Source organism: Miniopterus natalensis, chromosome 18, assembly GCF_054644295.1.
Source record: "Miniopterus natalensis isolate mMinNat1 chromosome 18, mMinNat1.hap1, whole genome shotgun sequence".
Classification (NCBI taxonomy): Eukaryota; Metazoa; Chordata; class Mammalia; order Chiroptera; family Miniopteridae; genus Miniopterus; species Miniopterus natalensis.
The window spans coordinates 25,300,615-25,324,536 of NC_142098.1; the positions used below are offsets into that span (position 1 = coordinate 25,300,615).

Sequence of the window (23,922 nt, forward strand, 5' to 3'; positions counted from 1 at the left end):
ACCCTTTCCTTCATTCATTCTTTAATTGACTTACTGATTCAAACATTAATATATATGTCATGTAGGAGGCTATCTAAGACACAGACATGGATCACTGCCAAATAAGGCATTACATGGGCTGTTATAAGGGGTCAGAAATGGGGCTGAGCAGATCTTATATATCATGGGGTAAACAACATTAGTTAAGCTTTTAAATGTAGAAGGGACAGTATAAGGTGTGTTTGGAAGGTAGACTAGTTTTAGTGGAGCAAGATATCTTCAGATAAGTATAGTGGGAACATTACCCCAGAACAAATCAAGGCATGGTGAAGCAGGAGTAGGTCTAGTCTTGCAAACAAAACCAAACTACAGCCATCCTTTCCTCTGACCAAATAACTAGAAATTCGGTATTGAATAGCTGAAATGCAGACTCCTGTCCTATACTCCTGTGCAACTCATCAACAGAGGCTCCCTGATGGATCTCTGGGCCCTCTGAGATATGCACAGACAGGGAAGCATCAGATATAAATGTTTGGCAGTGGTTTGATGGGACTGACTTATACAACTGCAGTCCTCAAACCCTTTGTGAAGTAAAATAAAGAATTTGAAAGCTGCAATTGCAGGGAATCTACAAGGAGAAGTGGAGAATTAATACAGTAATAGTAGCAACAGATATGTAGCGCTCTGTAGGTGCAATGGAAACATTCTGCATATAATTTGTTTAATCTTCACAACAACCCTATGATGCAGGTACCATTATCCTCATTTTACAGGGAGAATAAATTACACAAAGTCACAGTGGTGGAGGCAGAATTTGAAGCCCGTGAGTCTCACTCCTGAGCCCACACACTCAGCAACTTTAGTGTCTCTCAGGAATAGTGTGGTGGGAAGAAGGCGCACTGGACAGAGGCTAAACATGCGGTTGGTGCCTTTTTCTCACTATCCTGAACACCTGGGATAGATGTCACCTGCTTTGTTTACCTTTTAGATCATTTTGAGAAACAAGCAAGAAGTAATTCTACAAAGTATTTTTCAAGTGTCATGCAAATATAAAGCATACGATGGAGTCTAAAAGACATCAGCAATGCACAAGGGGGCTTAGGGAAGAGGAGTGTATTGAGAGTAGCAAGGCTAGGAATAGTGTGTCCAAAAGCAGCTTTTGGTATTACAGAATATGTACTGATGCCTTTCTCTCTTGCTGGTCTTGTTTGTTTCTTATCACTCATTTCTCAAGCCAGGGATCTTGGCCCAAGAGTAAAACAGTTCATCTGAAAGTTTTCGTTTCCATATAAATAAGGGACTCATCAGTTGGATTATAGGATACGAAATGAAGCAGTCATAAAGGTCAAATACGTTTATTTTTGCTCCTGTAATTAAAAAAAAAAGATAGAGAGGAATCAAAGCTAATTGGCTAAGACTTTGTAAAAACATGCCTCTAGTTTAAAAAATGAGGGGAGGAGGGAGGGAAATACACTTTGCTATGAAGTAAAAAGTAATGGGAAGTTGCTTCTACTTTAATGGCCCTGAGAGCACTAATTTCTTTGCAAGTTTTGCTCTGGCCTTGGCTGGTTCACCCCCAGCAACAATGAACAGGGACTGAGTGTATACATCTGTCCTGCTGTAATTAAGGCTGCAGAGCAGCAGGTGCAAACTTCTCATCCTTCAACTTGACTCTTAAACTGCTGTGCTCTTGTAACTTAAAATCTAAACTTGTTAAAAGTGAGATTTTGAAGGTCATTAGTCTGTAACAGGAGCTAGGCTCAGCAGACATTTCTTTAAAGCAAAATTAGAAACAGCTACCTGACTAATACACATCAGCCGTTTTAAGATGTTGCCATTTCACATTTTCCAAGAGGGAAACACTATTAATTCCAAGGAGATTAATGTCCATATGAGCATGATATTGAAGCCAGATTGGAAGACTTCTTTTCCCTTGAGAAAAAAGCTTTTCCAGTAACAGAGTCCCTTACTCAACCTTCTCTCAATGTAATTTAGGTGCTTAGAGATTCTCTGATACAAAGGGCTCAAACTCAAAATAAAGTTTTGTCTTATTTTCTTGTTAAAAATGTATCTAGAAGAATTTGAATTGTAGTCACCTTCCTCCAAAGAGCTGAGGTGGCAAAACCTCTCTGCAAAATTAGTTCCGTTTAAAACGTTTCAGTGTGATCCTGCCAGATCCTAAAATAATTATAGCTTAGAAAGGCAGACGTGGCTTTACGTCTGAACACTTTTTATCATTCTGTACCTTTTTGTGGGGTCAGATGAAAGATCAGTGATATAACTGTGTGCCAAGAAAACATACCGAAATCGGAGCCATCAGCTTCTGCAGGAACGCCCAAAAGAAAGGTGCAATGCCTGGGGAAAGATCATGGTTTCATTAGGGACAGTGACACTACTTTTTTGGCATAGATTCCAAGACTGGCAAGGGAACCAACTATTTATTTCTGAGCACTTAGTAATGCCTGTGCCAGCTGTAGAATTCTTTGAGATTTTGAGTTAATAGGGTCAATGCTTCTCCTTGAATGCCTCCTGCAGGAGCTAAGGACTAGGTTGACTATGGCTGAACTGAGTGTTTCTTAGCTCAGCTTGGGTAGAGAAAGAACCCTGTTGGCTGAGGGCAGATGCTGCAGACCTTGCAAGGACAGCCTGCAATGCCATGCAAACCCAGCTGCAAAAGTTTTATAAATTATTTATCAGCTGTGGCTATAAATTAGAGATGAATGGAAGGCCTTTGGGCCTGATCTTGGATGTACTCATTAATGATTTTCAGGCATAAGAGGACTGAGTATTCTCTTGTATGTAGGAATTACTAATGCGACTACTATTTTGCAGACTGTTCTTATCTCAAATTCTGCTCTAACAGGGAGTTAGGAAAATACTTTGCTAGGAAAGGTAAATTTAGTCAATAATCCACTTAATTCAACTTACCTTTCATATCCTCCTGTCACAAGCACTGGGTCCAATTCCCATTTCAGAGAAGTCGAACCTACCTTTCTCCTGGCCATCAGCAAAACTTTTGCTCATGGTTGTTTCAAGGGTCTAACACTCTTACATAAACATTTGAATTAAAAATGTAAGTGCTATTAGGGCTCCCTGGGACCAAATATTATCTAAGCTGTCATGTTTACTCTTTTCAATGAAATAAGCTAGTTGGCATCATGGCCAAAACCTCTGGTACTTTAATGAGTGCCAGAAGATGGGAAATACAAGGCCCCATTTCCCAAGAGCTTGTGTATCTTGGAATAAGTATCCCTGCGCACCCAATCTCAAGATACTGTTCAAATTTACACTTCATCAGTCATCAGCCCTTTTTTCACACATGCTTACACACAAAATCTGTTGACAGAGACAAGAACTTTTGCTCATATTTTTTTTAATGTATCACAATGAGCAGGAAACATACTTGATGAAATATTTTCAAAGGAGTATATTCAATTACCATCTACAATCAACTTAACTATGACAACAAAGTTTTTGTGACAAATTTTTTTTTTTTTCAGTTTGAAAGTTCCATGTGGTTCTGTTTGTTAGTCTCCATGTATTTTGGTACAGTTCGAGATCAGCATTGTTACAGTAACAAAAAAGCTAACAAGACTACATTATAGAAAAACACCAAGAACATCATTTTTGGTTTCACTTGCTCTATTTTTTTTTTGTTTTTTTGTTTTTTGTTTTTTTTGTACATTGCAAAGGCTGTTCATATACCTCTTCACCTCAGGGTCACGTTCATTTATGTTTTCTTTCCTACCCAAACTTGCCCCCCTCCCCCCAGAGAAAGTAAACAAACGAACAAAAAACTAGTCAAAGCTTTGTTTCACAGTGGGCAGTATCTCAGCGCCAACGAACAACCAACTCAATTTATGCTTCTATTTAAAATGTTTTAATTTAATTTATTATTTAAAAAAAATATATGTCCATGAACATCAAGTGCACTGGCTTGGGTCACTGCCTCTCTCTCCTGCAACTTCCTGCCATGCCTGATAAACTCAGGGTAAAACACATGCCGTCTGTTTTACTTTGTTTTCAATCCTGTAAAACTTTGGCCACATTCATCTCTTTAAATAGCTTTTAATTTAAAAAAACTTCCTAGATTTATTAAACTTTTCTGTGTGTGTGTGCGCGTGTGTGTGTGTTTCCTTCTTAAGTTTCTTTTTGGAAGGATGGAGGAACAATGGATGAAATAACTCCCATCCTGTGGGTTAGTGGTGCTGTGAGACTGACTGATGTCTAGCACCAACCCACACTGTGGAGTATTTGGGGGGAAAAACAACAACCAACCAACCAAAATATGAAGTGTGAATGGACATGAAGAATTTAAAAAGTGAGTAGAGATATCCTATTCAGCTACCTATTATGCAGCAGATAGGAGTAAATTCTCCTAGGGAAACCATTCTAAACTGTTGAGCACTGTAGTGAATTCATTCTTTGTAAATACCGGTCACAGCCAGGGTGGATGTTAGCCCACAAACATCTTAAGCTCATGTTTGGCCCCTAATTTTCACCATCACTGACTGCTTTGCTACTTCTGGGTTAATGCTGAGAATTAATTTTTCTGTTTTTGAATGACGATGTATGTGGGCGGTAGAGTTGTAGAGGAAAACATTAAGTGTGCAACCCACTCCAGGTTGAAACAATCACATACATAACCCCTCTGAGGAACATTGGTCGGTGGGAGCATGCTTACTTAGCCAGTCTACCCAACCAACCATCTTGCTGTTGCTAAACACACCCACAGGTCAAGGCATGGCGTAACAAAACACTGACAGTCACTCTGCCTCACAGAGGGAGGATGGCATAGTAGAGAGAGGGGCGTGGGGGGAGAAGAGAAAGAACCATTGGGGAAGGGGTGGCAAAATTATAAGAAAATGAACTTAAAGTTGAGGGGAGGTGGGAAAGAGAGAAATTGCACTATTACCAAGCAATATCATTTTTAAAAACAAAGTTTACAGAAAAGACCTAGCAGAATTTGACAGGTAAAGCTAGTGTTATATTGTTAATTGGTGTCACATAGAGAACCAAAAACAAACAATTTTTTTTCTATATGATACAGACACAGAGTAACATACAACAGTTAAATGGCAAAAAATATATATATATTTCATAGAGTTACAAACAAGATAAAATAATGGAAAACAAAAAACTGTACAACTTTAAAATTTAAAAATGTTCATCTCAAACACAGGGAGAAATACAAGAATTCTTGTTAAAAGAAAATAGCTTGTTAAAACAGCAAATGTTTTGCGTACTTGTTTTTGACACCTTATGCTACAACTGGTTACTGGTATGAATAGTTAGATGGTATTCTTTAGTATTTCTACTTAAAAAAATTAAAAAAGGAATTTGCACTGTGCATCAGCCTAGTTAGAAATATGTACATCAGTTCAGGATCTACTCTTTCATTAAACTGAAAACAAATTCATAAAAATAAAATAGTCCCGGCTAAAAAAGAAAGAGAAAAAAGAAAAAAAGAAATCCATTTTCAGATCTTGGAATGCTCCAGTCTTTTGCAAAGTTGATGAGTGGCTTCAGCATTGGGGAAAGAAGCCTGAAAGGTGACCAATGGAACCTGCATTCACAGTCTTCAAAGTTCCCTTTTGAAACATAAGGAAGAGAATGAAGGGGAGAAGGATTTCACACTTTGGGGGCAAGGGGAGATTGTTTCTGTTGATGTTTGGCTATGAAAGTGAAACAGCAAAGCATCTATCTGTCTCCAAAATCTACATTATAGCAGCACAAAGTTTTCCTTCCAAAGTTCAGACCGTTTTTTTTAGATGAGAAAGGGTGTATGGTGTGTCATGTTGTATGTTACAGGAATATGGGTATTAACAGAAACACAAGTGCCTCCTTCTTTTTTGCTCTTGGTACATTGCTATCTGCTTCTTTGTTGGCTGCGCTCTGGATCACTTGCCGCTCAGACTGCCTAACACAAGGACAAAACTTTGAAGTAAAAAATGTGTCTTTTGGTATATGGAATTGTCATTAACAGTTGCCCCTCTGCTTGCAGAAGAAGCACATAACAACCTGGGAATCTTTTGTTTTACTTTTATTAAACTAAGTCTTGTTTGTTTAAATCAGAAACAAATTCTCAAGTAACAAGAACCCTTTCCCTTTTTTCTGCATCAGCAGTGAAAGGGTGTGTCTTTGGATTTTATTTAAAGCATGAAATTTCCTTTTCTGAGAGAGGAAAGCAAACAAAACAAAAACCAAACCCCTAACCAAAAACTTTTTTAGAAAAGAAAAGCACACAATCCAATTATACAAATTGAAACAAATGCTTTAGCTTAGGAAAAGAATATTTGAAGCATCTACCAACCAAGTAGGGGGAAAGAAAGGGGGTGAAAAGAAAAGCCAAAGGAAGGATAAATAAAAAATAAATGCACAAGGCTAACAGACATAGGTAACTAGAATTATATGCCTTTAAAAAGTGTCAACTCCCCAACCAAAAATAATCTGTGAGGATCCTAATGACCCCTAGAACCCTTTGAAATTCTTTCTTTAGTTTTATAAAATAATTCTGCAGCTACCCTCTAGGAAATGAAGGCAGTTACCTTAAGTGGGAGATTACAGGATGGGAGGTGGGAGGAGGAAAGAGAAAGTGGAATTAAGGGACAAAGGGGAGAAAAGCTTAGGCGAATCAACGGATTGCAATCTATCTGCTAGGAATGAACAAGACAACATCAAATGAGGAGCTGTCAGCTGGACCATACGAAAAGCTAAATGTACACAAAAGGGTTTTCTTTTTTTCCTTTTAAATCTACCATACTGCTTCAGTTCATTTCCAATGCAACAATCTACTCAACACCAAAAATGGTCATATCTATCATAAATACAGAAAGTCAGTTTTTAAAACTTATTTTTTTAAGCTACGAGTCCTCAACACTCTTTGTGTGTGGGTTTGTCTTTTTTTTTTCTGAAAGTGGGAGTGCTTAACTTTTCACCTTGAAATTGGCTTCAGCAGAAAAGCTATCCTTAATATCCCCAGAAAGCTAAAGCAGTTCACATTGTTTTTCTCGAATACTTTCTGCCCGTTTTTAAATTAAGAAACAAAAAAATTTTCTGGAACAAAAATGAAAAAAGAAAACCGAAAAAAAATATATATATAAAACAATGATTCTGAAAACAGAACAACGTGTGAGCGATTGACCTGAGAATAAAAAGACATTACATTTCTTTTTTTCTTTTAGCAAGCCATTGGTATCTGAATGCTAAGATAGCAAGAAATTTAAAACTGGAACAAGGTGGACTGCTTTCCCATACAGTGCATGCCGGGCTCCTCTGTGCTATCAACATGGGGTGTTTATTGAAAAGGGGCAAATATACAAGGGGTTTAAGCTCCAAAGACATTAGGGAGGCCCTGCGGACTTCTGTTTCCCAGACCAATAGTACCTTCAAAAGGACACAATGTAACAGGGTTAAGGGGTGTGTTTTATATATATATATATATTAAAAGAAAAAAGAAAGACAAGGATGTAAAATCACCGGCATAGATAGGTATATGGGAAAACAACCCACGCTTTTTCTTTTTTTTCCTTTTTTTCCTTTTTTTTTCCTTTTTTTGGTTAGAAGCTTTGGAATTGCAGTTAGTCTAGTTTTGAAATTGGTTTGTTATTAATCTTTTATTTAAATTCATTTGTTTGTATTGTTCATCTTCAAAGCTTACAATCTGAAGGTGTCCGTTCCTACACTGGTCAGACCACTGTCCTTGGGGCAGCTGGGGTCTTTGGGACCCTCCACCGGGCTCGCCGGTCCGTCGGACTTTTGGCTGAGATCCGTGTCAGACTCCTCCGAATAGTCGTCTGTTGGCATCGAGGGCTGAACCCCTGAGGTGCTGCATGAACTTGAGGTAACCGTTGAAGATGAGGAGAGAGGAGGAAAAGAAGGGGGCTTCGGGGCCGAAGCCCGGGAGACCACTTGCGGCCAAGACTTCCTGGAGGCGTGGGGGGAAGCGGAGGACGAGGAGGGGGCGGCGGCCGACGGGGGAGGGGGGCTGTCGTTTGAGTGAGCGGCAGACTGCGAGGTAGATGCGGTGCTAGGATCGGGGAAGCAGGCAGAGTGAGGTAATAAACTAGGGTGCTCTTTGGCGTTTCTTGCTGCTCTCGTGATTGTTCTGTGTTTGTGCAAGGCCGACTCGAGATGTTGACTCAGAGCTTCCTCCCCACAGAGCGCGCTCTCGCACGCCAGGCAGTGGTACGAGCCGCCGCCACTGCCGCCACCACCGCTGCTGCCGCCACTGCCGCCGCCGTCCGTGGGGACGTGAAGCACCATCTCTTGCAGGTTCACCACAGACTGGCCGAAGAAGCAGAGGGACTTCAGGTGGCTCCTTGCCGCCTCCTCGTCACCGAAGCCCGCCTGGCACTTGCGGCAGACCAACTTGTACTGCACCTTTGGAACAATGAAGGGGTCGTAGAGGGAGTCCGCACTTTTGCTTTCTGCTTCTGGCTCTTCGGGGGGTTTCGGCAGGAGGGGGGACACCTCACGGGGTGCGCTTTTCTGCTCTTCTGGTTTGGGGGATTCTTTGGCAGGGTCTTTGTCTGGGGAAGCAGCCCCAGGGGGAACTGGGGTTTGGCTTGCTTTGGGCTGCTGCTGCACTTTTTGTTGCTGCTGCTGCTGCTGTTGTATTTGCCGCTGCTGCTGCTGCTGGATCGCCTCCTGCAGACTCTGCTGGTATTGCTGGTACTGCTGCAGTAGGGAGCCCGGGGACAGCCCCATCAGGGCCTGCGACAGCGCAGGGCTGTAGGGAAACAGGCCTTCCATGCCATACATAGGCTGCAGGTACCCGCTCTGCAGGGCGCCAGGGATCTGGGGAGCATAATAAGGAGAGAAGCCTGGAACAAAGTAAGGAAGGAACTGGCTTGTGAGCAACGCTGTGGGGTCTGAAGTCAAGGCTGCCTGCAGGGCCTGCAGCTGTGCAGGGTCCACTGCATACTCCATGGTGGGCAGCGGGGCTGAAATGGTGGCTGCGGCTGCCGTAGGGGCTTCTCCTTTCTCCTTCTTGGGGACAGGCAGGGGTTCCCCTTTCCCTTTGTGTGCCTTTTCCTTCTCCTTTACCTTCTCACTGTCTTTGTCTTTGCGTTGCTGTTGCTGCTGTTGTGGCGGGAGCTGTGGTGCAGGTGGCGGCTGGGCTGCTGGCGGCGGCTGCACCTGTGACTGCTGCTGCTGGGGTTGAGGGTGTTGCTGAGGGGCCATTGCCATGGTGGCTTGTGCTGAGGTTGGGGAGCTCAGCGACGCTGAGGACGGTTTATTTGGTAATCCAGATGTGGGGAGGCCAGGGGAAGGAACTGTTGTGCTGGGCAGACCCATCAGGTTCGGTTTTGGAGACGTTAAAGCTGAAAAGAATGGAGACAGAAATCATGTGTCAGTCTGGGTGGTGAGGCTGAAGCTCAAGATGTTTGACCTGTGTCACTGGCACAGAGTCTGAGGTCTCAAGGTTTAAATTTGAAGGATTCTCTCAAAACCAATGTTTTCAACAGAGGTGTCGACTAGGCTCAGGGTTGGAGAGCCTTGCATTTCTAATCAAGACCCAGCCCTGGGTCAGTTCCATACTTCCCCTTGCAGCCAAACACACACCTTTCTGCCCAATGTGCCACACCTACCCCACTAGTTCATATTTTCTTTGCCAAGCTCTCAGCTACCATTCATTCCACCCAAGACAATTAGTCTGAAGGCCCCCAAACTAGCTCTTTACAGCTGGGACCAAAGGCCTTCATCAAAACTTCACAGAAATACTATAGCTAAGAGGTCTCACCAGAAGTTGTCTGGAGAAGACAGGCAACAGGAGAAGAGAGTGAAGGAAAGCAAGAAACCTGGCCAAGCCCCAAAACCATGTGAACAAACAGCAGGTATTCACATGCACCTCTGTGACTTCCGCTGCTGCAGTTGAAGGGACACATTAAGAGGGCAGAGAGAGGAGGAGGAATGAGAAGAAATAAAAACCCATTCAGAGAAAACTGTTCCGATGCCTTGGTCCAGATGATCTGCTTTAACAAATTTGTTGAGAAATGTAACCATCTAGGAATAGGAATAGGATTCTGGAGTTCTCTAGAGAAATGATTCTCATTTCCTACTCCTGCCCCTGTTTGAATGACATACAGTAGGGCTGGCACTGTAGATGGTTGAAAAACCAGCCACAGGAAAAGGAGAAAAACATGTCAGAAATGAAATAGCCCAAAGTTCTGCCTTTAATTCCTAAGACTGCAACCTACATCAGGCGCCACTGCTTATGGGTGGCAGAGGTCACTGACCATGTCACTAGACCCACATGGGGTATACAGCCCCATCCTCAATCACATGCAAGCCTTCTGCCACTACTTGTAAAGCTTCCACCTAGCCCAGAGCCTGGTATCCTCCCTAACCCATACCTATCTTCTGGTTTGAGTCTTTTGTTCCAGGGTCATGGAAATGGTGTTGCTGCTGGTATAGGTATCCCAGCTTTTCAAAAGCTCACTTTATGCCACTTTGCTTTTAGGAAAGACCTACATTAAATACCAGTTTTCGCTAACTGAAATACAAAAAGGAGTTTTGCACTTTTACAAAAAAAGGCAAAAAGTGAAAACAGCGTTCACCATTTGCTTTGCAGTTAGCCATTATAGAGCCAGCGTGTACCCTGAACAGCGAGAGTGACACTGCCAAGCTCCTTCCCCAGGAACTACACTCAGCATCAAGCTGCCATAGCTTTAAGCTGTTTTTATGAGCATCTGTGCTTTATCTTGATTTATTTTGTGCATTCATTAGCAAGATGTGTCCTAAGGTGACTCCTTCCCCTTTACGCCATCTTGGTTTACAAAAGGTTTCATAGGAACACTTTACTTTCAGATAGTGAGGCAAACCTGTACATCAAACTATAGGTTTGTAAAGACTACCAAGGTGGTGGGGAAGGACAGCATTGTGGTATGGGGAAGGCTGGGGAGACAGGATATGCTGGGTGATGAAATGCTGAGAAAGGACAAGAACTGAGAAGAGTTCACAGGCAGCAGCCACACCCAAGAAACTAGACAGTGTACAGCCCCTTCATTTCAGAGAGCACCAATATGTAAAATCAAAAATCCTATAGCCTCCTCACCACTTATCTGGACCACCTTCTGCCAGAAAGCTGTGGTAGGTGGTTCCATAAACAGACACTGTCCTAGTGAGAAAAACACTATGAATGAGGCCCAGACCTAAGTGAAGAGATGTAGCCACTTCTGGCTACAGGGTTCAGTGTTTACTGGGCTATCACACTGCATTTGAAAACACTTAAATTTCAGATGAAGAGAACAAAGTTGTCTCGGTTGCCAATCCCAGAAAAACATCCATTAATGTTTGGATAGCCAAGGAGGATGCTTCCCTTGGCATCACATAGCATCATTAATGTACTCTTCCAAAACAGCAGAAAGGGACCACTGAGATTAAGACATCCAGTTTCCTCAGTGCACAAAAGGGGCTGAACCCAGAGGAGAAGATAAGTCCAACTCAGAAACATTCAGTAAAGGCTCATTGGGTTAAACTGGCAGAAATGAGGCTGAAACAGAATGAGTTATGAATTCTAGAGTTGGGACATGACTTTTTCCATCTCCCTCAAGGCAATGAGCCTGCTCCAAGTTTTAGGTTGGAACCAGAGCCAAAAGGAAGGGTAAGGAAGGAACATCTAAACATCAGGCTTCCAGGAGAAATATCCAGGTCAGAAGGCTTTAAACTTACTTTCTGTATCTTGAACTGATAGTCTACATAAAATAGTTACTGAACCCATGCTATTTACGAGCTCAGCAGTAGCCACATTCAATACAGTAAAATACAGTAGCTCAATATATTCTCAAGATAATTCTGTAGCGTTGGCTTTCTCATCTGTAAGATCAAAAGAACCAAGCAAGGCCTGGTGGGGCGTGGCTCAGCAGTTGAGCATTGACCCAGCATCCAGGAGATCGAGGTTCGATTCCCGGTCAGGGCACATGCCCAGGTTTCGGGCTCCAACCCCAGCAGGGGGCGTGCAGGAGGCAGCCGATCAATGACTCTGTCATCATTGATGTTTCTGTCTCTCTCTCCCCCTCTCCCTTCCTCTCTCTGAAATCAATAAAGATTTAAAAAAAAAAACCAAGCAAGGCACTTAATTCTCCCTGAGACCTAGGCATGCACCTCTGTAGTCAGACCGATATGGTATGGATTATGACTGACACACATCTGCCATGTGATCTTGGGCCTGTTCACTGACTGCTTGGAACCTCAGCTTTCCACAGTAAATTGTAGGGATTTACATGAAAGGTCACATGGGAAGAGCTTACCATTGGGCCTGATGTATTAAACATAGGTTTCCTCCCTCCCATTCCAGATCCAGTGCTCCTGTGAGCTTTGGTACAGTCAGGAGGCTGTTACTGGGACACACTGGTGGCCTTGAATAATTAAGAGCATATCTTCCTATCCTGAGTCCACTCTAAGTGGTCAGAACCTCAGTAGCACTAAACATATACCTGTTGACTGACTGGCTCATATTGGGTGTTGTGGAAGGAGCACATAGCACTGGGAGCCCGGAGGCCTGGGTGGGAGCTCTGGCTCCTACCCTAGCTTGCTGAATGGTCTTGACCTCTCTGGGCCTCAGTTTTCTTATCTGTAAAACAAGGGGAATAGATCAGACATTCTGATTCTAATTTTTTTTCCCACATTTTTTATGAAATGTTGGGCCTTCCCAAGCCCCTCTGCCAAGATCCTGGACTGCAAGGGTAATTCAGTGTCTAGCCACTTTCCATAGCTTGTTTCTTGGCTTATGTCTAGCTGGCTTGAGCATCATTCTGTGACATTAACTTGCCAACACATATAAGCAATGACTTCTATATCTTAATGCTTTCTTTTCTTGCTCTCTTTGAATAAGAAACTGGGATCAGGAAAGAGGTAGCCTCATGTTCTGTAAAACACTGCCAAAATGTAAAACTTGGATTTAATTCAACCAGGATTGCTCTGTGAGGCACTGCTTCAACCCCTGGAAACAGGGACATGCTTTGAAGGCAAGGAGGCACTTTGAAGGACTCTACTTTGGTTAATGTGCACTGGTCAATGCAGGCCATGGAGGGATCTTGCTGCCTTGTGCCTAAGTCTCAAATTAGACCTTCACTTCCACAATCCTTTAGGAAAGACAGGTGGATCCAGAGAAGATGGGTAAGGACAGAGAAACAAGAGAGGTACACAGGAAGAACTGTGAGACTCCCCATTAAGTCGAAAAATAAGAGTGCCAAGCGTATGACTCTCAATAGGAGGGAGGGAAGATGGGCAAAAGGAACTGATGCAGTGACTGAATACCCCTAAAAAATGACCATTAACATTTTATTATCTGTCTGGAGTACTACTAAAACAAACATGTCAAAATTCAAAACCACATTGCCAATACAAGATTCCTGGTCAGCGCATTTGAGTACAAAGGTGTTCTTATTAGAAATGAACATAGCCACTGCTGTTCTGGCTAGAAGAGAATCCCAGGAGTAAGAAGACACCCGATAGCAGTTATGCCAGAGTAGCTCTCTAAAGCGGGGGCTGGGACCACAGGTAAGGGCAAAGATTGGTTTATTTTCTTGAGCAAGTTTTCACAGGGCATGATCCAGAACTAGCTAGATATTCAAATATCTTATATTTTCAACAAATATCTAGAAGGGTTCAGGATTTCCACAAGCACTGAATGGAAGGGTCTATGACAGAAGCTTATTTCTTGAAAATACCCCAGGATCTAATATGCCCTGGCTCTCAAAAGTTCTTCCCTATAGCATACACCATGGTTATGCTGTTGAACACAGGACACAAGAATGGTTTCAGAGGAGACCATTCCAACAAGGAGGTGCCATCCTTGAACTTGGGAAGCCAAGGAACTATGTACACCATGGGGCCAGCTCTAGGGAGACTCAATGGAAGGCATCTGAAGTTTTGTTGAAGCTTCCTATCTGCCCAACACTCAGAGGGAATGGGTGATAACCACAGAACAAAGTGATAAATGGGCTGACAGAATCACCTAGAGCAGAACCCACCTGTGTTGGATGGAGTAAAGCCCGGCAAGGAGGGGCTGTTGAGGCCAGGGAGCAACACAGGAGGAATGCCCTGGAGTGCCGGATATGCTGTAGGAAGGTTAAGAGCCTGAAGAGGGGTGCTGTCAAACATCCCTTGCTGCTGAGCCGCCAGTCCGAGGACCTCATTGGCCTTCTTAATCCGGTCCAACTCTTGTTGAGCCATCAACTGACGTACAGTGGCTGGGTCAAAGTATTCTTTCTCCTTGTCCAACTGGCTTCCAATGGTGTCTTTAACTTTGGAGATATGCTGTTGGGAAAAGATATGGTCACGTACAGACAGCCGAGCGCTGTACTTGATGCCACACAAAGTGCACTCTGTTTTGGGTCCCTCGTAACTTGTTTGGTTTATACCAAAATGCTTGGCCATGCTTAATTTAGACTTCTTTTCTTTTGCCCGGGCATTCTGGAACCAGACCTGAACAACTCTCTTTGGCAGTCCAATGTCATTGCCTAGGACCTCACACTCCAGCATGGTGGGTGTCCTGTAGTCATTAAAGCACGACTTCAGGACCTTCAGCTGCAGATTGGTCATTTGAGTGCGAAAACGTTTCTGCCCCGGCCGATCCCCGCTGTCTCCAGATTTGCCTGCTGACCCACTGGCACCAGGACTTGGGGAGCAGGGGTCTGCAAGGCTTGAGGTTTCACTGTAGTCCACTGTACCTTCATTGTCATATTCCTTGCTGTAAAAGCTCGGGGCTGGGCTGACCAGACCTGATGACAACCGATCTTCATACTCAGACATTGCCATCATGGCCGCTTTGGTCAACCCGTCATTGGGCGCAGAAGAGGATTTGGTTTCAGTTGCTATTCCCGTTGCACTGTCGTTATCTGCATTGCCCTCATCTCCAGTAGTGGTGTCTGTGATTGCCGTGTTGACAGAGGAACAGTCATCATTGTCCAGCTTAGTCTGGTCAAAGTTTAGATTGACTGCAGACATGGAGGGGCTTTCAAAATCTTCAATCCCTTCCACCTTGATGGAAGAAGGGCTAAGAAGAGTTCTGGGAGACAACTCCATGGTTTTACTCACAGGCGAGAGGGGAACACCTTGGCCATCACTACTACTTGGGGGTAGGTGGGAAAAGCTAGTTCCATCAAAAATATCTCCTTTCATTTGGAGTCCCCCATCACAGTCTAAGAGCATTGCAGACAGAGTTAGGTTGTAGCCAGCTCTCTTGGCTTCATGCCAATGACGGGATCGGATATGAGCCTCTAGGGCAGTCTTGGCTTTGAAGAGGGCTCTGCAAAAAGGGCATCTCCTATGGGCCTGGGCTGGACCCACAGCCCGGAATTGTCCTTTCCTTTCCCGGGCACGTGTGTTCTGAAACCAGACTTGTACCACACGTTTCTTTAAGCCTACCTCATGCGCAATGTGATCCAACATCTTTCGAGTTGGATTGGAGTCCAATAGATATTTTTGGTAAAGAATTTCTAGCTGTTCTGGTGTAATAGTTGTCCTCAAGCGCTTGTCTCTCTGAGGTTCTTCTCCTCCCGTCCCACTGTCATTTTCACCAGGGCTTGCGCTGGCCTTTTCCTCCAGCTTCCTCTTCAGAGTGTTCATTGTGGAGGTTGGAGTTGAAGGAGAAGTGGCCGAGCTTGCTGGAATCTGAGGTATGGCCCCAGAGAGCAGCTGGCTTGCCAGGAGAGGGTTACTAGGGTCAAACAGCATGAAAGGCATATCCAGTGACCTGTCTAAAAACTGAGGGTGGATGAACTGGTTCTGTGCACTCAGGAAGTGAAGCTGCTGATGCTCCTGCCAGTGCTCAAATGATGGAAACGCCAACTTACACTGGTCACACTGGTAGGGAATTAGCTGAGGAGGTAGGTTTGCCAACTGTTGAGGGGTTGATGTGTGGAGGGGCTTGAGGGGTAAGTGGGAGAGCTGAGAAGGACTGGGGCTTGACTGGGGTAAGGGGCACTGAGGGGGTGGTGCTTGTGTAGGGGGCTGTGGTAATGAAGGGGGGGAAGTCAGCTGCGGGAGCTTTTGCTGGGTTGCATTTGTCTTCTGCTCGGGCTGGTCTTGATGCTGCTGCAGCTCTGCCTTTGGTTGTCCTTGCTTTTCTTGGGTTTGGTTTGGCTGTGCGCTGGGAGGTTCAGCCTGCTTTGGTTTCTCATCACTCGCCTCTGTTTTTGAACTAAAGGTGGCCAATTCGTCAGCCTCTGCTGTAAGCTGCAAGAAAGCAGAGGAAGCTGTATTGGTTGATGGTGCTGGGGTGCTGTAAGCCTGTGAGGGCATCGGGGTGCTGCAGGAGGAGCTGGTGGGTGTTAGGATTTCCATGGCATCCATGGAATCTTCGTTTTGGCTGTCATCCTGCCCCTCCTCATCCTCATCTTTGTAACACAGCTTCTTCTGGTGCTTGATGAGATCAAAGATGCGCTGAAACACCAGGCTACATTTTTTGCACTGGTAGTTCAAGTTGCTTGTTCGAATATACCTATCATTCGTAAGCTCACGCCGCTCTCCATCTTTGCCCTCTCCCTGATTCTCGTAATTTTTCCTGGCCTTCTGTCGAGCATTTTGAAACCACACTACTATGACTCGAGTTGGAAGGTTCAGTAAATTAGAGAGTTGCTCAAATTCATCGTCCTTTGGGTAAGCGTTGGCATCAAAGAAGTCCTGTAGGACCCTCAGCTGGTAGTCAGTAAACCGTGTTCTTGAAGACCTCTTGCTTCCCCAGTACTCCTGCTTCTGAGGTTCAGGCGAGGGGGGCCGGGAGTCGATCTTGAGCTCCTCCAGGCTGGTGATAGGAGGATTACTGAAGTTGTAAGGGGAGTCCTTATTACGCTGCCGCTCTTTGAAGAGAGTGTTTCTGAACCAGTGCTTGATCACTTTCTGGGGCAACCCAGACTTGTCGGCCATCTCTTTGATCTGTTCTTCACTGGGGGAGTTGTTAATGTCAAAATATTGTCGCAGGACTCGGAGCTGGTCATCCGTGATCCTGGTGCGAGGCCTCTTGTTCTGCTGCTGGAGCAGACTTGGATTGAGCTGATGTTGGTACAGCTGGGCCAGGTCTGCAGGCAGAGGCTCCACAGGTCCAAGCTGAGGGGGAAGCTGGGCTGGCAAGGTCTGCAGTGGCATCGTCTGCATCATCAGTGGCGAGAAGATGGGCAGCTCCATGGGCATGGAGAGCTGGGTGAGTGGAACGGATGGCTGGGCCGGTGCAATTGTAGGTGAAGTGATGGGTGGTGCCGATGCAGGGATGGCTGGTGTGGAAGCAGGCTGAGGTGGTGCTGCAGGAAGCGGGGGTGGAGGGGGTGGGGGTGGAGGGGGTGGGGGCTCTGGGGTTTGGGGTCTCAGGGGGTACAGTTTATCATAGTGTTCTCTGTACTGTTTGGCAAACCTTTCCAGCTGTTTAAAGGGAAAGTAATTTTGATGAACATGTTCTTGATGACTCTTTAAAATCAGGATGTTGGAAAACAACTTGCCACAGGAGTCACATTCGAGCTTTTCCAGATTCTCTCCCTGTTCCGTCTTCCCATTCTTTTTCTGCACCTTCTGCTTATTCTCGTTGTACTGAATGACCAGCTCAAAGCCAAAGTTCTCCAGCAAGGCCTTGGTGGCGTTCCCTCTGGCATCTGAGGCGATGCGTGGAGGAAGCATGGAAGGCTCAGAACTACCCCCTGGTGCCAGCTCTTTCTTCTCTTTGGCTTTCAAGGCATCTGACAGGGACTCTTTTGGTCCTGCATTGCCTTCTCCCCCTTCAGTACCATCCCTCTCTCTCTGGCTTTCTTTTTCCTTTTCTTTTATGACCAATTTGTTTTTCTTTTCAGGGTGCTGGCTTGGCTGTAGGAGGGCAGAGTGACTTTGGGACAGAGAAAGCTGGCTTTGCTGCTGCAGGATCTGTTGGTGGCTCTGCTGTGGGATCTGAACCTGAGCCTTCAGATCTTCCAGCAGGCCTGGGCCCGTCCCAGTCAGTGTCAGTGCGCCGCTGGTCACTGGCAAGCTCACCTCAGGGTTGAGCTGGAACTCAGCACTGGGGATGTAGAAGGGGAAGAGGAGATGCTGCTGCTGCTGCAGCTGCAGCAGAGTCTCGGTGGTCATGGGGAAGTGAGGAAGGAGGGTGGGGTTAAAGAGCTGAGACTGGATCAGGGCAGCCTGCTGCTGAAGCTCCTGTTGCAAGTGAGCTTGAACTTGAGCTTGGGCCTGGGCCAGTGTCTGTGCTTGTTGCTGCTGCTGCTGCTGCTGCTGTTGCCTCGATGCAATCATATCTGCTAATTTCTTCCGATTGGTCTCCTTTGGTTCTGAAGGGGAAGTGATGTTGGCACTGATGGGATTCCCCAGGGGTGGCATGCCTACACTTTCAGTGGGCACTTGGCTCAGTAAGCTGGAGCTCGGAGCAATGCCAGCACTGCTTGGGTTGGTGGTGGTAAAGGTGTTACTGCCACTGGTGCTCACAGGACTTGGGGTGGAGGAGCTCAGGGAGACACTGCTGCTGTTCCCATTGCTACTGCCACTTGCAGCCTCCAGCTTGGCTGCCCGGGCCTTGGTTTGATGCAACACAGACCTCATGTGGATCTCCAAAGTGGAACTCTGGCTATAGGCCACGTTACAAGTGTTACACTTAAAAGGTTTGTTGTCTGGGCTGCTGGTGGGTTCTGGCTGACCAGTTGCTGATTCTTGAAGGGCTCTCTTTAACTTATGTAGGTGGGAGACAGAATTATAGTGCACTAGCAAGATGTTCTTTTGAGTGAAAGATTCCTTGCAGACAGTACACTTGTAAGGGCGAGAAGGGTCTAGAAATTTCTCCATGGTGAAGTTGGGGCCTTTTCTGAAAGGCAGAGCTCTCTTCGGTTCCGAGCCTGAGTCTTCTTGTACTGACCCAGAGTCACTGCCTGTTGGGCTCTGTTTCTCTTCCAAGTCACTCTCTTCTTCCTTGTCTTCCTCAACAATTATGGTGTGGTCCTCAGCCAGGGTGGGGTCTCCCATTGCCAGGAGGTCCCCATTGGCTAGAAGGCCACCGTAAAGCTGCTGGATGTCCGCCTCACTCAACTCCAGGTGGCTCGTCTCAAGGTGTTTTTTCAGAGCCTGGAAAGTTCGGAAACTGCGCTGACAAAGACAGCACATGGTGGCGGCTCTAATAACATGGTACTGAGAATGTAGCTGCAGCTTTTCAATGGTTTTGAAAGCCAGGCTGCACTGATTACAACGGTACTTGTACACGTGGCGATCCGACACGGGCAGCTGAGGCCTCTTGGTGTGAACCTCATTGAAGTGAGTCTGAAGAGCTGCAGAAGTTTTGAAAACTTGGTTGCACCCTTTCTTCCAGCACAGGAAGCCTGACTCTTCTCTCATAGAGCCTAGATCAGCAGAAGACGGTTTCAGATCTCCACTGTGCTCTGTGCTCACGGAGGGCAGGATGTTCTTTCCAGGATCCTCTGAGGTTTCTGTAAAAAAAAAAAACATCAAGCCCAATGATAAAGAGGGCTTTGTTTCAAGGATAGCACTGAAAACTGTCTACCTAGCAGGGCCTCACAAACACAGAATCTGACAATGAGGGAAATACCCAACCTAAGCCCAGAAACTCCACATAGCCTCCTGCTTTCTTTCCATCTTCAATAGAGCACATATTAGGAACAGGTACGCATGAACAGAGAGGACTGAAAGGAAATACAGAATGTTTTGCCTCCTAATAGGCCTGTATCATATCACATCACAGATCTTTTAAATAGTATTTAATTGCTTGACTCAGAAGCCTCAATTTCTCAAGAACTGGTCTGAAGGTTACTGATTTTAAATGGGTTCACCTTTTACATGGATCAGTGTTGTAGAATATGTGAATTAATGCTGTTCTGAGTTATGGGGAATTTATGAGAACTCTTGTCCATTATAATTTAAGAAATTTTGGAATATATTCTTTCGGCATTTTGACTGTCATCTATTCAATAAGCAATGAACATTCAAGTGGCCAATTATTAAAATACAGTTGTTTTTTTCCCTACAATGAGATGATCACACCCATAAATATTCTGACCCTTTTTCAGGTCAGTTGTTCATAGCCTAATATGCTTACGGGAGGTGAACGATGTAGGAGAGCCTCATAAATGGAGGCCTAATGATCCATGGAGGTAGAAACCACCTTGGGGCACCACTACCATCTTGATCCCTGTCTACAGCAAATGTTCTTTGTACCTCTATGCTATGTCCTGAGGCAGTCCCAGGAGACTCAGAGAACTTAGTGTGGAGGCAGCTCCTAAAAAGACAACTAACCCAGTGCCCTAAGAGTCCCTAATAACTAAGTCCTCAGAGATGGAGAGTTTAACAGCTTGGATGGTGAATTATGGGCCTATGGATAGAGTCTCTGGTTATTCACTCTCTAGGGGGATGTGTCCACCCAAATCCCACTGGTTCTCACCCAATTTTCTCTCACTTTAAATTATATGAGTAGTATACAAACACATGCCAAGAACTGGAGTACAAAGTGGCTGACAGCAGCGCCCCCTTATCTTTTGATCAGTTACAGTCAGCTTAGGAGCAAAGGATTCTGGGCACCCTCACTCCGTGAAAATTCTGTTTCCATTTGCAGGGGTCAAGTATAACAACACTAACCAGGCTGCTTTCCTGCCTCTTCAGCATTGGCGTTCCCGTCTCGATCTGGAACAGCTGCTGGGAGAAACATGCTGCTGGGCATCACCATCTCAGGGGTGGTCACCTGATGAACAAGAGGCAGAGAAACGGGGAGAGTCAAATGGAGAGGAAAGAGACACAAAATAGGGCAATGTGTAAAAATTATTTAATAAGCAAAATTAGCCTTCACCAGTGTAAAGCTGGAGGTGTCACTTTTCATAGCTCACTGAAGATTCATGTTTATTAGACAAAGCTCACATCAGTCAAAAGTGTTTCTACGGTTACATTCTGGACATAATTAGCAGTGCACACTTGAAGAATAATCTTATTATTAATATTTTTCCTTTATGCAGAATTTTGACTTTGATCACTGACAATGTTTTGTCATGGGCTGTGAAACTTCTTGTGCAACCAATTAGGTAGATAAGTTGAAAGGCCCACCTTAAGCTGCTGAAAACATAATAAGGGCCCTAATTAAATCATACCTAGTAAAGTACACTGTAATCTTGAAGCAGGGAGCATTGTAGTACTGTTTTCAAAATGTATTCAGGCAAGAAGAGGAGGGGAGTAACAGCAAAGGAAAGGGTAAGAAGAAGAGAAGAGAACAAAGGAAGGCTAAGGACACGCAGACACACTGGCAGATTTTCCAGAAAACAACATTTTGTAACCCTTTACAAGCTGAGATCAAGTGCAACTGAGCATTTCTTATGACTCACTTAAGCCAGGATTTCTTCTGCAGTCTGTGCCTGAGGTACACAGTATCAGAGGGTGCCCCACTTCGACCATGGCCATTGTTTCCCAATAGAGCAATTCCAGGATTAGCCTGGATCAAACGAGCTATAATTTTAGATCAGATCCTCAGACATTTCTCTAGGCTTCCCTGCCATCTGGCCAGAAGCTTGTCCAAACAACTTATCATTTGCCCCACGTTAACGTGATAAACAGCCCTCAGTATCTAATGTAAGGATAAAAGGTTCTTTGTTTAAAAAGAAACACTATCCCTTTGCCCTGCTATAGGGTGGGAAGGTAGTTGGTGATATTCCCAAATGAATTAGAAATTGTTGCCTGTTTGATGACAGCCTGAGAAATGAACTGACCTCGAGGTTACAGAAAAAGAAACTACAGTCACCACTAACCCTTCTGCACGGTGCCTAGCCCCACTTGGAGGCATTATTTTCCCATTAACAACACAAATACCGTATCTTCACTTTCTACTGCAGTGCTTGGAACCACTAGATTATTGTTCAAAATTAAATATTTTAAATAAGTTACTATTTCTAATCGTTTGAAGATCTTGGCCTTGCTAAGAACAGCTACTGACATGTTACTAGAATCATCAGTGATGGGCTCAACTGCTAGACTAGAGGAACCCAGACAACTGTCCACATCAATGCCAACAGGGAACACTCCAACACATTTATGGGTATTAGAATAGTCTGGGCACCCCAGATGCCAGTAGGTACAAAAATTAAGCAACAGGCAGTACAGAGAGGGGTTCTGAGAAACCTGTGTTTACAAAGAGCAGGTGTGTGGCAGGTGCACATGTGTGACAGAATTCCTGCTCTCACAGACATCTGCACCTTCACACAAAGCTCGTTGGCACCTGGTTAAGGCTAGCTGTTGATGAATCGTTAGGAATGGAGCAGAGATTGCCAAACTCATTCCATCTATTTTCTTTTCAATAGAAAGCATTTCTGACCAGTGTGGTTGGGGAGTCCAGCGGGAGTCCAAGATGTGAAAGGTCACTGATTAATTTATAGTCCCTCAGCTGAGGGGGAGCACAAGGTTGGGGGCAAGAGGGGGAAAAGGGAAAGGAAAAAAGACTCCCCCACACCTCCTTTCTCAGTTGTAGCTGCAGGATCAGTCCTTTCCTGGGATCTTTCGGAATTATGAAAAATGAATCATGAGAAATAAAAAAAGCCCTACAGAGTAAAAAAGAATAAAATTATCTAACACCTCAGCTGCACATCATTATAGAAAACTGGGCTTTTTATACGCATTACAGTAAGGCAGACATCCCCTCTAACAGACTCAGTAAGACGGATCAGTAATTGTTTTCATACACTTTAATTAGAAAAACTCAGATGGCTATGAATAATAATGGAAAAGAGAGACTTTTGCACTTGAAAGGTTGAAGTCAATCAAGTGTGAATGACGGCAAAAAAGAAAAAAAAAAAAGACACCAATTCATCAGCCCTCTGTTGTCTCGCTGCGACTTTAATCATAATTCCTGATTGGGATTCAAGAAGGCAGTAAGCAGCGGTTCTTTGTCTGCCTTCACCTTCCATCAATTAACTCTCCCCGAAATATAATCATCAACCTCACATGCTCCTCTGCATCTTAATTTGGGCCTCCAAACCTGTAGGTCTTGCCCCATATGTGTTTAAGTAATTACTTTTATCTACCTGCATCTTCTCATCTATAGCATTCCCAACCTCTCCCTGAGAGGAAAAAAAAAAAAGCAATGGTATATAAATTTTAACGAGCAAGAAATTTTCAGGAAGCAAAAAGGAATAGCCCTAAAGGGAATCCTAAGGATCTAGAAGTTCTGGTAGGGTCTATCGCTTGGGTCTGAACAGAGAGGTTGAGAATGGAAGCCGCCTTGCTGCACAGGCTATGGAGCCCCCATGTCAGTTCTCAGGCAACTAATGATCTCTCCTGTCCATTCCTTCCTCTCCTACCAGTTCCCAAAGCTTTCCACTCAAAGTTTGCATGCCTTTTTGAAAAGCCATAAAGTTAGTCCTGCCAACAGCTCACTAAGGAGTTCCGTTCACTGAAGAAAAGGAGAGTTGGCCAAAGGCAGAGTTTCAATTCCTTCAACAGTTGCCTTGGAACCCTCCCCACCTTGTTTTTCAGTCATATCTGGCTACCCAAGCTGTGCACAAGGTTCAGACCACCCCAGCCACAATCTCTGATGGAAAGCTGGAAGTCAGTTGGAAAGGCAATCATTTAACTGCTGAGCACAGTTCTGCAAAGAGCTTCCCTTTCACTAGGAGCATTGTAGCATGTAGGTTTCTGAGAGAGGACAAATCCTGGCTACAGTATAACCAAAGCCATCCCAAATGTGCCCACACCAACACAACTAACTGAATCCCACCACCAGCTCCCCTGCACGGATTACATACGCATGCACACTGCACATACACTCTCTCCCTCTTCCCTACTCCATCCACAAACTAAAAGATAACAACAGTACACAGTAAGTCTAAACACCTATACTTTTTACCCTGACTCTACCATCTGTGTAGGCTGATTTTTCTAATTATCTGTATACCAATAAAGATATGTTCAATGATGTCCCCATAGTCTACCCATTAATGTATAGAGGGGACCTGAGACTATTAAAACAATTTTAACCAAAAA

General features: G+C 44.6%; 1 protein-coding gene across 5 annotated transcripts in view; it reads right to left on the reverse strand.

Annotated features, from left to right (window-relative positions):
• Positions 1 to 5,050: 5,050 nt before the first annotated feature.
• Positions 5,051 to 23,922, reverse strand: part of ZFHX3 (zinc finger homeobox 3) — a 263,161-nt gene continuing 244,289 nt past the window's right edge. For 4 of the 5 annotated variants that reach the window (XM_087827467.1, XM_087827464.1, XM_087827468.1 and 1 more), the window contains 3 exons: positions 20,542 to 20,644; positions 13,959 to 19,379; positions 5,051 to 9,305 (listed from right to left, as the gene is read on the reverse strand). In XM_087827467.1, the coding sequence (XP_087683593.1) occupies positions 7,636 to 9,305; positions 13,959 to 19,379; positions 20,542 to 20,644 (7,194 nt within the window). In that variant the 3' untranslated portion in view covers positions 5,051 to 7,635. The remainder of the gene's footprint in view (positions 9,306 to 13,958; positions 19,380 to 20,541; positions 20,645 to 23,922) is intronic. The other variant, XR_015716044.1, reaches the window with a different exon arrangement.